The sequence below is a fragment of the Trichechus manatus genome, unplaced genomic scaffold (genome assembly GCF_000243295.1).
Source record: "Trichechus manatus latirostris isolate Lorelei unplaced genomic scaffold, TriManLat1.0 scaffold00011, whole genome shotgun sequence".
Lineage (NCBI taxonomy): Eukaryota > Metazoa > Chordata > Mammalia > Sirenia > Trichechidae > Trichechus > Trichechus manatus.
The window spans coordinates 7,696,572-7,710,425 of NW_004443947.1; the positions used below are offsets into that span (position 1 = coordinate 7,696,572).

Consider the following 13,854-nt stretch of genomic DNA (forward strand, 5'->3'; position numbering starts at 1 on the left):
ACGAATGAATAAGAGGGGCTCAATATACACAGGTTCCTTTTCATTTCTCAGCTCCTCCCAGTTCAGGCTGCACATCGACAGTGCATAGCACATCGCCATCAACTCCCTCTTCCCTAATTCAATCTTCAAACTCCTCACTCTTGGGATGCCCACTCTCTCACAGCCTCCTCCCTTGCCCAAGTTTCTCTTGCAAACTGGCCCATTCCCACACCTGAGCCCCAAGACTATCCTTTCCTAATGCATTCTAGAACCCATTTGTCTCCAGTCTCTGCCCCTAACACCACACACACCCGTGCACCGTCCGCGTCTCTGCCTAGGCGTCGAGTGGGCACTGCGGCCACCGACCGCGCATGTGCGGAAGCCGGCCGCACACGCACGATCTCTGACAAGTGAGGAGTTGCCTCGGAGTTTCCGTCCGGGTCTGGGCAGCCTTGGGCTGTTAGGAAGTCGGGAGAAAGTAGCCGGAAGAAGAGCCCGCGCGCAGGGCTTTCTGGGACATGTAGTCGTGGCGCTCCCGAGGCCCTACCCTGAGCGATCCTTTAATTCTTCAGGTCTGTACAAACTGCATTCACAGTCGAGTGCTACTTTCAGCACAGAATTTAGCTTCGGGCTGCCAGGAGAGATTGACCTGGTGTCGGCTTCCCGTTCCCACAACGCTCTGCGGGGGCCGCGGCGCCTGCTGGGAGCTGTAGTCCCCGCTCTGCGTACTGCGTTCGCCGAGGGGGAGGGCGAAGCTGCCGGCGGCCCGGGCGGGCTGGCAGCTAGAGTGGGTGCGATAACCGCCTCCGCCTCTGCCGCCTCCGCTGTCGCCTCCTCCGCCGGGGCCGTTCGCTGCTGCGCGGGGAGAGCGAGGCGGGGCCGCCGGGGCCGCCATGGAGCCTGACTCGGTAATTGAGGACAAGACCATCGAGCTCATGGTGAGTGCGGCCCGCTGGACCGTCCGTTCTTCCATCTGTCCGGCTCCAGGGCGGGCCTGCCTACCTCAACCTACGGCGCGAGGCCGGCCGTGGCCTTTCCCCGCAGCCTCGGCCCCAACCTGGGCCTCTCGCCTTCCCTGGCCTCGGGCCCGGCGCGGCTCCTCTGGATCCGTCGAGATCTAAGGCCGGACCTGGCCCGGGCCACTCCATTCCCCTCATTTCTCCCCTTCCTCCTGCCCCGTCCTATCTCCGGGCCCTTCTCTGGGACGACCCTCTCTCGTTTATGCTTTGGCCTTAGATCACACTACTCGTTCTAGCATCTCGTTCTCTTCTTAGAAGGGAATTTTTTTTCCACCTCTATTTCTCTGGCCCAGGCCCGCAGCGCGCTTGCTAAGCCCCACTCTGGCCGAGTGAGGTGGTAGTGGGAGGGGGTACAGAGGAGATGATCAGGGTTGCCTCGGCCTCCGCGTCCCAGGAGGGGTCTCAAGCACCCTCTTTCCAACCTGGGGCTGTGTGGATGCTCGGATAGGCCTTTCAGGGCCGGGGAGTGAGGAGCTCTCGGGTTTGAGGCTGTGACGAATAGGCGGCCTCTTTCCCGGGCCCGTATGGTGTCCGGCTTCTCGGACAAAGGGTTTCCTACCCGGCCGAGAGGGAAACGTTTGCATACCCCGGCCCCAGGTACTCCGGATTCCATCCCCCAGGAAAGGGAAACCATAACTTCACGTTTTCCAAGGGCTGCTCTGTGAAATTAGGGAGGAGGGGTCGTCCTTATCACTGTCGCTAGTTCTTCTTCCAAAAAAAAAAAAAAAAAAAATCCTTGGCCCCTGGGGAAATGATCACTCTTCTGTTAGAAACCATTGGCAGCCAGGCCAGACTGCTTGACCCGCGGATACCCCCAATCCCCTTCCACCTTAGGACTTGGTGCCAGAAGGGCCTTTTAGAAACAGGACCACGAGAGAGTGGCTAGTAAAAGTGAGGAATTTGCTAATTGGTGGATGACATGGTGGAAGAAATAAAACATGGCAGGTATTACCTACCGATTTGAACATTAGGGAAATCAAACTGGGCTCTGGAGAGTTGGGGGGAGGAAGTCTTTGCCTCAGCAAATGGACATGCCCAGTGTTTTTTCCTTTGGAAACGTTGACAGTTTCTTTGTATCTCTCCTAACATAGTAACAATTTCTACTCCAAAGTTGAGAAGAAAGGTGAAAGAATCTACTTAACCCAGCAAAATGTTTTCCTAGCCAGATTTTCTCCAATGTGGAAGTGTTTACTGAGTCAGTGATTCCACTGGGTAGGGTCGGTGACATCAGAGCCACTTCCCCCGTTTAATGCTATAAATAATGAATGGTGACACTGAAAGTCTGTTGGATAGCTGCGTGGTTTCTGTGGATGATGGTATCTGGGGAATTGAGATGCATGTTTTAAAAATGGAAGTACAGTAACATAAATACAGAGGCAGCTTAATATTTACTGTCGTTTGCATAATTCACAAAACTAGACTTCCTCAGCATTCTTGAAAACTAGAGAAACCAAACTCTGGTAGTTTCTGACTTTTGTGTGTGTATGGTTGTTTTCAAAGGGATACTGTCAATTATATGTTTTTATTTTATTTTCACTTATGGAGTGATTTTTCCTTTTCAGCATAATTTATCAAATTATTGTAGTCAAGCCTTTGATATTCTGTAACTTTTGTGGTAGATTATTTTGTTAAAATATCTTAATTGAAATTACACGTATAGTACGTATTTTTAAGGATGCACTTACACAATACATGTATCTACAGCTGGAGGAATACTTCATATTGAAAAATTATAACTTGATATCTCTTTGAAATTGGCTATTCTGAGCTCCTTCCATTTCCATTCACTTAAAAGATAACTAAAATATCTTTATTTTCAAAGGAATTAGAAGAAATACAGTGAAACCCCATTCATTGTCTTTGAGTGCATGGTTTAAAAAAAAAAAAAAATCCTTGTCCTAAATTTATTCCCTTCCTATGCTCATAATATAAAAAGTTTTGATATTGTATGATAGTACTTGTCTCTGATCTGAAAAGAGATTCCAGCGTTTCAAGGACACTATAAGCTGGAATTCTTAGAAAATTTAACAGAGTTTAGTAGTTAATGGTCAATTTTAAAATAGCTTTTCGTGTAAGGATTTTGACATTCCCTGAAGGGGGTATCAGTTAAGACTTAAACAACCCTTCACATAAACATGTATGTGTGTATTTTAGTATAGTAGATAGCACAAAGTGTTTAACCGCTGATTGAGTCACCCCAGGATCAAATGTAGGAGTGATAGTGCCTTAAAATCTAATTGCACATGGCTTTCTGTATTCACTGCATCTGAATAACAGCTTCTAGAATTAGGTTAAAAACATTTTTTACATTGGTCTCAAAATAACATAATTGACGGAGGGGAAGGAGTTAAAGTGATGGTATTTTGAAAGCCTAAAGCATGAAAAAGATTTTATGAGTCAGCTTCAGTACTCAAATATTTGTGATTGTGCTGCCTGTACCAGTTTAGTATATAATGGTTAACAAGGTAACTTCCATTTGATATTCCAGAACATGTTATATGAAAAGGAGGAGACAGACTTTTTGGATCTCTCCATTTCTTAATTTTCATCCCTCTACTTTCTTTGATTTTTTTCTTGCACTTTTGATAAGTTGACTAGCAACTAAAGCCAGTGATAGCAGAATAATTAAATCTTCAGAATACAACCCCTATTGTGACTCTTGCCCCTGTGTGAGGCATGTACTCACATAGGGTGCTTCTCCAACTGACCTACTTCGTAGGGTTTAGACTTCAATAAAGACTATAAACTCTTGATTGAGGCAGCTGACTTTACAGTTGCTGATGGTGAATAATTTTACTACCAAATGACATTCATGGCCTTGTATTGGCCAGATACTGTACCTAGTTTGTGGGCCTGGTTTTTAAACCTCTGACTTTGGTGAAATTGGCTTTATTATTAATGAGGTAGAAAAACAGTAATCCATTTCGGAAATATACGAAGTTCACCAGGCCATGTCTAGTGCAGTCGACTTCACTGGAAAGAATTAAAATTGTACATTTTATATCGCACAGTATTTATTCATTTGTGAGGTAAGAATATGAGTCGATGCTCAGCCACTCATCACTAGGAAGCATTCACAGAGCTACTGATTGGAAGAGAAAGATGGCTAGTCCCTGCTGTTAGAAGATAACAGGAGTTGATGTTAAAAGCTTAGAAAAGGTAATCTTGCCCCCTATGGATGTGAGCACATCTTCTCCCTCATTAATTAATTAATTAATGTGTAGTTTATACTCTGTTGTTAGTTGTTGAATGATTCTCTTCTTTGCTAAGTGGCCTTGCATGAGTCATTTCCCTTCTTGTGCGATCACTAAGTGGGTATATTACTTGTTGAATGAATATAGGTAAAATACATTGGACCTTATTAAGAAGGTGTGGTATAAATGTTACTTTTAGAGCTATTAAAGCATAGATAGGCCGCAAGGCCAAGGAGATGAGAAAAACTGACAAATGAAGTTTATTGGATATTTTTTCTCCTTTTGAATCTTTTTTTTTCCCCCTTCCTGTCATTGACTTTCTAAGCCAGATAAGTGGAATTGTTTAGTGACTCCTCAAGAAATTGGATCTTACTTTGCCACCATTACTTGTCCTTATCTACCTCTAATGGTGTGTTAGTTTACCAAATGCAGATTAAATAGACACTGTTTTAAATAGGATACAAATGAAATAAACCACCCACATGTTTATAGACCTGATTGACCTGCCTCAATTTTTGCCCCTGATTTTGGAGTAGGAGTCCCTGGGTAGTGTGCACATGGTTCAGTGCTCAACCGCTAACCGAAAGGTTGGTGGTTTGAATCTACCCAGATGTGCCTAGGGAGAAAGGTCTGGTGATCTGCTTCTGAAAAGTCATAGTCTTCAAAACCCTATGGAGCATAGTTCTACTCTGCAACATAAGGGGTTGCCATGAGTCAGAATCGACTCAGTGCCAACTGATTTTGGAGTAAGTTGTATGTCCTTTCAGATTTGACAAGGATAAATATGTTCCTGCATACAGTCTTGGCACTCTTGGCCCCTGACTGCTGTAGTTTGTATTCTGAAAACCAAGAGCACTAGCACAGGAGAATCACTAGCTCATTATATAGCTCCACAGAACAGCACATAAATCCCTGGCGAGTTTCTGCTCTGTGAGATCCCTGGGATCCTGGGTTCTGCCTTGTGATATTTGCACTTCAAGACAGGGCTTTGAACCAGTTGTTCCTGGTTCAGTCATGACCAAGGAAGTGAAACCAGAACAGCCCCGAATTAATAACAATTGACTGAGCTGCAACGGTAACTGGAATGGGAAGAATTACAGGTCAAAGCCCTGCTAGAAACCTAATCTCCCTCTTAGAAAACAAGCAACCAAATCTCTGACCTGCAGGATTTTGAGCAGAGTCGGAGACAATGGTGCTTCACTCAAAGATGGCTGCTTTGAATGTGTGTTGCTCTCCAGAGTCCTGCCAATAATTCAGTCTCATGCATCAGGCTCCTGAAAGGGCTTACGATGCCTTTTCTGAGTCTTCTGTTTTCGAGCTCTGACCTGTCATTTTCCCCATTCTGGTTACCATTCTGGAGCACCCAAATTGCAGAAATTTGGGTCTGCCCAGGTTTCGCTTCATTGGCTATGACTGAACCGGTTCGAAGCCCAGCTTCAAGAGAAACAAAGCATTTCAAGTCTTAGTGATTCCTGTTTCAGCTTCCCTTCTGGCTTTTCCTCCCACTTTCTTCACTTATTCTACATTCCAGCCAAAGCATGGAGGACCATGGTTCTCCAAATTCTGTTTACACTATTTTCTCTGCCACCACTAATATGAACTGGCTAAGCCTGTTTATTGAAGGCTACTGATATTTACCAAATGGATCTAATAGTTGGCTCTCTGGCCAAATTCGCTTAGGTCATAGCTCAGCAATCCTCTCTTTCACTGTGCCTGATAAAGTCCTATCCAGCATTAAAACAATTCAGATGCCACCTCTTTTGATGTCTTTTTATATCATGGTGGCAGGTACCATTTTGTTTTTATATCTGTAGCACTGTCTACGTGGTAATTATTGTTAAATGAAATGAGTGAATGCTGGCACTTTGCATTTCTCTTTGACATTTAACACATTCCAGGCTTTTATTATGGTTACCTGTTTTTCTCCCCTATTAAATGATAAACTCCTTGAGGGAAGGGATGGGGCCTTATTCCTCTTCATATAACACATAACTTCTTCACACACACAGTGCCTTCTTGTATTAGGTGTTCAGTAAATGCTGAGTTGAATTTTCCTGTTATTTGTTTTCACACATTATTGCCTTCTACCTGCATCTTAACCATTCTGTTTTCTGGAAATTCTCACTCACACGCCTATCTCTCACAATACTATGGTTCTAACTCATGTAGGACTTGCTATCTCTCCCTGTATATTATAAAATCTTGTGATTGTGTCTAAGCTTCCTTTCCAGAGGCTGTATCTGATTGTCCTTTGACCCCTTCACAGTGCCTTGCTCTTGGGTGCTCAGTAGATATTTATTGATTAAATTAATGTTAGTTTTTTTAATGCTGTGAACCTTTTTAAGATTTCACTCTGATAACTTTAAGACAGTGGTGGAGATGAATAAATAGAAAGACTTATGAGGGAGAAGAAGAGGGAGAAGTGATATATGGCACACAGGACACCCACAGACATTTTAACTATTATTTAGAGACTTTTACGTACATACAGATTAACTTATATATATCCTAGAGGGTGGTTGATCACAAAATACTTAGGAAGTCAAATTTCTTTTATAGCTGTTGGTGTGAATTTGGCAAGTAGGGTCTAAGGGTTCTATACTTTAGAAGAACATGATTTGGCAGAAAGGGCATGGGATGTAGAGTGAGTTTATATCCCAGCTCTGTCACTTGCTAGCTGTGACATACTGAGATACGGTTTCATTACCTGTAAAAATAAGCAAACGCAGGTGTTGCTTTGGGTTGATGGGATGATTGTATGAGAGATGTATGAAAGGACCTTGCAGAGACTTGTCTCCCAGCAAGTGCTTGCCATGTGAACTTTTCCCCACAGGTACAAGGACCATATTTTGTAAAGCAGCATCAAGACAGATGGTATGAAAAAGGTTTTAATGTTTTCCCCTGAATTGAATTCTTAGATGTATTTGTTTGTGTAGCTTTACAGAGGCCTAAAATTCAATTGCTTTTAGCCACATATTTAATGAGCCATCTTTGGGAGAAATGATGAAATCATATAGAATCAGCACTGTCTTGGAAAATCCAGGAGATAGTGTTAACGGTTACCGTGAACTACCAATTTGGCATAATTAAACCTGTGCCCCGTTTGAAGTATCCTGGTAGAAAAAGACTGGTGATTAGTTCGTATTGACCTTGAGCATTGTGATTTATGTTTGGTTAAGTTTAGACTGGGAAATGATGACTTTTGAGTCTTATTCTTGTAGCAAAGCTGATGATTTTGAGCTTTAACAGAATAACCAGTAAATATCAATACAGAATTTCCTCCTGAGCTGTATTGTTTTCATTGAATTAGTTGACAAAGGGGGAAAAACCTGTTGGTCAAGAGTGTACATGTTACCCTCTGTTAAGTTTCTGCTGATCGCAATTGCTTAACAGGAAGTTCATCTTTGTAGGCAAATGAGAAACAGACCAGGAAGACCTGACAATCCAGTAGGGTGTCTCTAACCTATATCTTATTATTGTTTGAACAAAACTCAAAGATTACAGAGTTTTGTGATGTCAGCAGGAAGCCTTTATAGGAAATTCCCTCTCAAGGTTAGTCAGTAATGAAGACCTTCACAGAATGGAAAGCTGTAAACTAGAAACAGTGGGACATTAACTTGAAAAATGGAAAAAAATAGCCTCTGCTTGTGAGTAGAGAGATGTGCAAATATAAGTATAATGAATTTAGGAAGTCATTCTCTAATAGAAAGCCTCTGATCCATAGAAGGAAAAGAAAAATCAAGTGAGGGCGCTACTCTTGATAAAAAGGAACTTGAGTAATTTTTTATTTTCAAGAGTTAAATTGAGAACATTTAACCAGTTTTGGGAACTAATAATAAAATATATGTTGGTTTTGTGAAATGACCACTTAAGAGACTCGAAAAGAAAGGGGCAAAGGAGAGGAAGAACTCTGTCCTGACACTAGTCTGGCATCTATTAATCTTTGTATCTCTAGCATAAGGCCTGCCACCTATGAGTTATTGTATACTTGTTTATTTGAAGGAAGGGGGAAATTAAACCCCTAGTACTCAGTGATAGAATTCTTGCCTTCGATGTGGGAGACCGGGGTTCAAATCACAGCCAGTGCACCTCATATGCAGCCACTGCCTGTCTGTCAGTGGAAGCTTGCATGTTGCTATGGTGCTGAACGAGTTTCAGCGGAGCTTCTAAGACTAAGGATGCATTAGGAAGAAAGGTCTGGTGATCTACTTCCAAAAATTAGCAGTAAAAACTCTATTGATCACAGTGGTCTGATCTACAATTGATCATGGGGATGAGGCAAGACTGGGCAGCAGTTTGTGCAGGGGGTCACCATGAGTCGTGGTGACTCAACGGCAGCTAATAACAGTTACAGAGAAAGGGCCTGAGAGTTCAAGAGGTCTGGAAATGAGTTTGTTAGTGAGGTAGTTGTTACATTTTGCTATAACTTGTTCTGCATTTTGGTTTTAAGAGTAAGTTATACTTTGAAAAGCAGAGTATTGCTTTAGCAGTTAGCTACTAGCCATATAGCTCACTAGCTACTCTTTATTAAAATTAGGTTCCCCGTTTATTCTCAGGCTCCAGAGTAATATCACTTATGGGAAAAACTTGAGCACTCATAATTTGCTTGAGATTTTACTTATGAGATCTCTTTTTAAGTTTTGCATGTTAAAACATTTCTATTCGATTGTCTAAGATTAATCATAGACTGGTATTTCGGCCACTTCACTTGCTTTGCCTACAATGTGAAAAATCAGCATCTGTAGGCAGTGTCTGTGGACTATTAACCAGTCTTGGAATTTTAAAATGACTTGGTTGGTTTCAACTGGATTTAAGATTCTTTGTCGTAGAGGAAGTCTTTGCTGCTAAACACTAAAGACTCTTTGAGCACCATTATAATGTGTTTTGTTTTAACATTAATATTGTGGGCCTTAGAATTGCTTGGCTCTTTGTTAACAAAATACTTTGTTAAGTGGCAAGATCTAGGGAGTTAGCCCTTTAAAGATGGCTCAACTGGTTCCATTGTGTTTATAGTTCAGGTAGGCTGAAATAGTTACTCTTCTGTATTTTTGTAGTTCTCCATTTTAATGTAAATTAACTTAGGACCTTTGAGAGTGAAGCTTGGTTTCTTCGTCTGTCCCAGGAATCATGCCCTTTCTGGCCCTTGGGCTTAGGAGACAGCAGTGCTCTGTGAAAAGGTCATGGGGCTCTACTGCATAGTTGATGTAGGACTGTGGGCATTCTTTCTTTCTCCTCAACTTTTCTGAGAATTAAATAGAGGTAATAAATGTAAAGGGCATGGCTCATTAGTAGCCCTTTAATAATGGTAGTTATAATTACTGTAGGGGCATTTTGGCAATAGTGTGGCAATTGAGGAAGTAGCAAATTAATGTGCAAGTAAGTTCACAGTCTTTTGATTTTTAAGTTTTTAATCTGTGTCATCCTGTTGAATGCCTTTTTTCACCTGCCCTTACGGTTTGCTTAGAATTTGCAGTTTCATGATAAAATTGGTATGGTAGAGAAAGAACATTGATATTAATATGGACTGGGCTTATGTATTTAAAGGTGTCACCTAGTAAATTGTTTATTAGTATTTGTTGTCTTGCCTAGTTGGGAAATGACTGGCCGTAGTGGGGAATTGACCTTTATTGGATCATAAGTTTGCTCTTAAATGATGTCATGTGTTTAAAAATGTTATTTCAGCTCAGGGTAGAGGATATGGGCAATGTATATTTGATGTCTTATGTAGCAAATCAAAAGATTTCTTAGGTGCTTCAATAAATGGCTTTATTGGAAGATATTTTAGTCTTCCCGTATCATTAATTTTGGCTGAGAAACTTTTTGTAATGATGGAGCTGTCTTAGAAAGTGAGTAAGGAAGTTCGTTGTAGCTGAATGGTCTGGGATGATTTATGTGGATGGTAGGGTAAGTTTTTAGCTACCGTCAGGCTATTCATCATCAGTAAATATTAGTATTAGGGATGTTTCCTTCTTTGCACTGTAGCTTTTCTTATCCTTTTCTCAGCACACGGGTGAGGAATGTTCATGCAGACCTTTTATGCCAAATAGCTGACTTGGGTTGTAACTTTTCTGTGCCTCAGATCCACCACTCCATTGACCCTTCCTTTTCTTGGTGGCTGTCCTTTGCCACTGGTGCCATGGTGGGTGTATGGATTGCTTTCTGTCTTTTAACAGTTACCGAAGTGCATGTTTGGGATTTTATTGAAGAAAGCTGGATACAGTAAACGGAAAGAATCTTGGAAGATGCTTGACTGCTGTCTTTTCTCAGACTAGTCTGAAAGGGAATACTCCCATTCATTCTGGATTGGTGGATCTGAAGTACAAAATATTTTCCAGGTAAGCAATTACCCTGTATTGTTTTGTTTTGTGAAACTCAACTCACTGAAAGAAACTTAAAAAAAAATTCTTTACTTCTTTTTCCATTAATAGGGAAAGGAAGGAGTGTTAGATATTTGTCCCTCGTTTGGATGTGAAGGCGTATGTGGCAGAATTGCTAGTAAAAACTTTGTTTCAGTGTAAGAAGTGCAGTTATTTTTATTGTAGGCCCAAATGGTTTATAGTCATAGTCTAACAGGGAATACAGTAAACAAGGATAGTTTCTTTGGGGACAACTTGTAAAGTATGGAAAGCAAATGGTAATTTTGAGGTATTACCTCACATGATTTATAGTTCATATCTGGTCAAAATATTTTTTGTAGCTATTATGTAAAATAGTGGTATTTTATTCTTAGGACTATTGGCAGGTCTTCTCAGGAAGAATTCTTAACTGTAGCAAGTGTTTATTGAGCATCTGCTAATTGACAGGCACTGTGGTAGGCACCTTACCAGTATTTCTTATTTAATTGGCACAGTGCTTTACCTGCACTTTACACATGAGTGAAATGAAGCTCATAAGCGTTAAGTAAGTGCAGGTTGCCCAGGGTCATACAGCGAGTAAATGGCAAAGCCAAACTTTAAGCTTGACTTTGCGTGTCCCCAAAGTTCTGGCTCTTTTCATCTTACTACATCTGCTGAAGTTTGTATGCCTGTCTGCAAGAGCAATGTGCAGTTAACTAAAACTGGTTTCCACACAAAGACCACATGCAGGGCTATTGTTTGGCATGGTATTTTAATTATGTCTGGTGCTCTGCCTGCTTAAAAACCAGAAGATCTTTAGTCAGTTTATCATGTGAACATAAAGGTAATTTAAGGAGTACTGGAGAGGCAAAGTATTTAAATGTCAAAACATACTTTTTCTACTACAGGGAAGTATCATTTGGTCTAGTGAACTCAGATCTGTATCTTCTCAGTTCCTCCTTAGTTTTGTTATTTAAATAGCTCAGTAGCTCATTATGTAGACTTTTTTTGATTTGTGATTTGTCAGCCTTAGATGTAAGACATTGTCAACCAATTCTCTTTGAAAATATGACTTTTCGGTATTTAATATTCTGTCCAGATTATCCATTCCCTTTAATGTTAATTTTTGTTTTTTAAATCAGACTACTACTCAGATTTTCTGATCCTTGTTTTAGCTTTGTTCCTTTACATTTGCTAATATCCTAGGTGAGCATTTTTCACACTTAATCATCTGAAGGATTATCAGGGTGGCAGTAGGGGTGGCAGTGGTGGTGGCAGTAGTGAAAGTAATAACAGCTAAACTTTATTGGGCACTTACTGTTTATCATGCATTATTGTAGGCACTGATATGTATAAACTCATCTTATCCTCATAGTAACTCAGTGAGGTAGTAAGGGACAAAGATGGGATATGAGCCCGGGCAGTCTGGCTTCAGAAAATGTGCTTCTAACCTCTGTGCTAACTGCCTTTAGAGTATCATCTAGTAATAAATGAACCAGTTGCCATCGAGTTGATCTTGACTCATGGCAACCACATGTGTCAGAGTAGAACTGTGCTCCGTAGGGTGTTCAGTGGCTCCTTTTTCAGAAGTAGATTGCCAGGCCTTTCTTCCAAGATTACTTTGGGTGGACTTGAACTGCCAGCCTTTTGGTTAGCAGCCGAATGCATTAACTGTTTGTACCATCTAGTAGAGGAGCAGAAATTCTGAAAGCTAATATTGTATGTTCTTATTTCAAGAAATTATTGCAAAGGGAAAGGAAACAGCTGTTAAGTATCTGTTTCTAGTTGTTAAGAGCTATGGCTGCTAGCCAAGAGGTTGGCACTTTGAATCCACCAGCCGCTCCTTGGAAACCCTATGGGGGCGGTTCTACTCTGTCTTATTGGGTTGCTATGAGTCGGAATCGATTCGAAGGCAATGAGTTTGGTTTTTTTGGTTTGTAGAAAAATCGTCTAGCCTCAAGTTCTATGTTTGCTGTCCAGGGCTGTCTATCAGACTGCTTCTTAAGAGGTCTCACAGTGTTAATTAAGGCTACCCTCCAGAATAACACTGCCTAATGGAACTTTCTGCAGTGATGGACATGTACAGTATCAGTGCTGTTCAGTATGGTAGCTACTAGCCACATGTGGCTATTTTGAAATGTGGCTCTGAGACAAAGGAAGTGAATTTTTAATTTTACTTAATTTAAATTTACATTTAAACAGCCGCTGTATTATTATATAGTACAGTTTTAGAATTTACCATCATCCTAGGTCTGACCTTTGGTTTAGCACTTTCAGAATCTAATTTGGTCAGCATGTTAAAAGTATCTCCTTATCCCAGAGCTGGACTCACATTAACCAGATTTACAAAACTGATGTATAAAACCAGAATGCCAGCTTGTTAATTTACAATGATATATACCTGTTGACATGATAGGTATATTCTTTTCTGATAGGCATATTTGCATACTAGGTCCTAATTAATATGCATTTTTTTTTTTTTTTTAAATAAGAAGCAAGAGTCAGAGGGGCCTGAATAATCAAGCAAATGACTGGAACATTCTCTTCATGTAGGTAAACTTTACCTATCAGGTCAGATCATTATCAAGTGGCTTGGTTAGCCTGAACTCAACCAGGGAAGTCAGATATCTGATGGATTGAGACAACTTCATTCAGCTTAATTTAGGGATGGATGGTTTCTCCCTTTGCAAAACTTCTTCAGCTTCTCTGCTTGCTTCCCACATCCCTTTCTGATTAAGGCATTCATTTTTAGACACAGTAGTGCATTTCAGTTTGAATGCACTCTTGATTTATAGGGCTGGGAGCCCCTTTGTTTTCCTTAAGGTACTTTCATCACTGTTATGATCCATTTTGTGTTCATTTTCAACTCCAAGAAAGCAGATGAATTTTCCTTGCTTCCCTTGTGGCCTCTTTCTACTGAAAACACATGCAGTAGCCTCTTTACTTTGGTCATACGGTGTGTGGTAGAATAGGAACATAGATGTGCAGTAGGAACATGTACCTGGTGGTACATTCTTATTGCATTCCACCATGTTATCAAATGGAGCTGGTTTTTACTTTCCTATATCGTTACTTTGGTTCTTGTTCTTACTCTTTCTGTTCTTGGAGTGGAAAGAGTGACATAACCAAATTTGTATTTAGGAAGTTAACTTCAGCAGGATGGATTGAAGAGACCCAAGACAGGGAGGCCAGTTAGACCACATGAGCAGTGATGAAGGCAAACCAAGGAGATGATGGGGGTGGGTGGATTTAAAAGAGATGTAAGTGGTAGCACGTACAGAACTTGAGAATTTATTATAGGAGTGAGAAAGGGAAGCAATCTAGTAT

General features: G+C 41.1%; 1 protein-coding gene across 8 annotated transcripts in view; it reads left to right on the plus strand.

Moving 5' to 3' along the window:
- The first annotated feature begins 720 nt into the window (after positions 1-720).
- FBXW11 (F-box and WD repeat domain containing 11) overlaps positions 721-13,854 on the plus strand; it is a 158,735-nt gene continuing 145,601 nt past the window's right edge. For 4 of the 8 annotated variants that reach the window (XM_023726503.1, XM_004371197.2, XM_004371198.2 and 1 more), the window contains exon 1: positions 721-917. In XM_023726503.1, coding sequence (XP_023582271.1) covers positions 873-917 — 45 coding nt within the window. In that variant the 5' untranslated portion in view covers positions 721-872. Of the gene's footprint in view, positions 918-8,446; positions 10,528-13,019; positions 13,081-13,854 lie in introns of those variants that run through there. The other 4 variants (XM_023726506.1, XM_023726505.1, XM_023726504.1 and 1 more) reach the window with 4 other exon arrangements.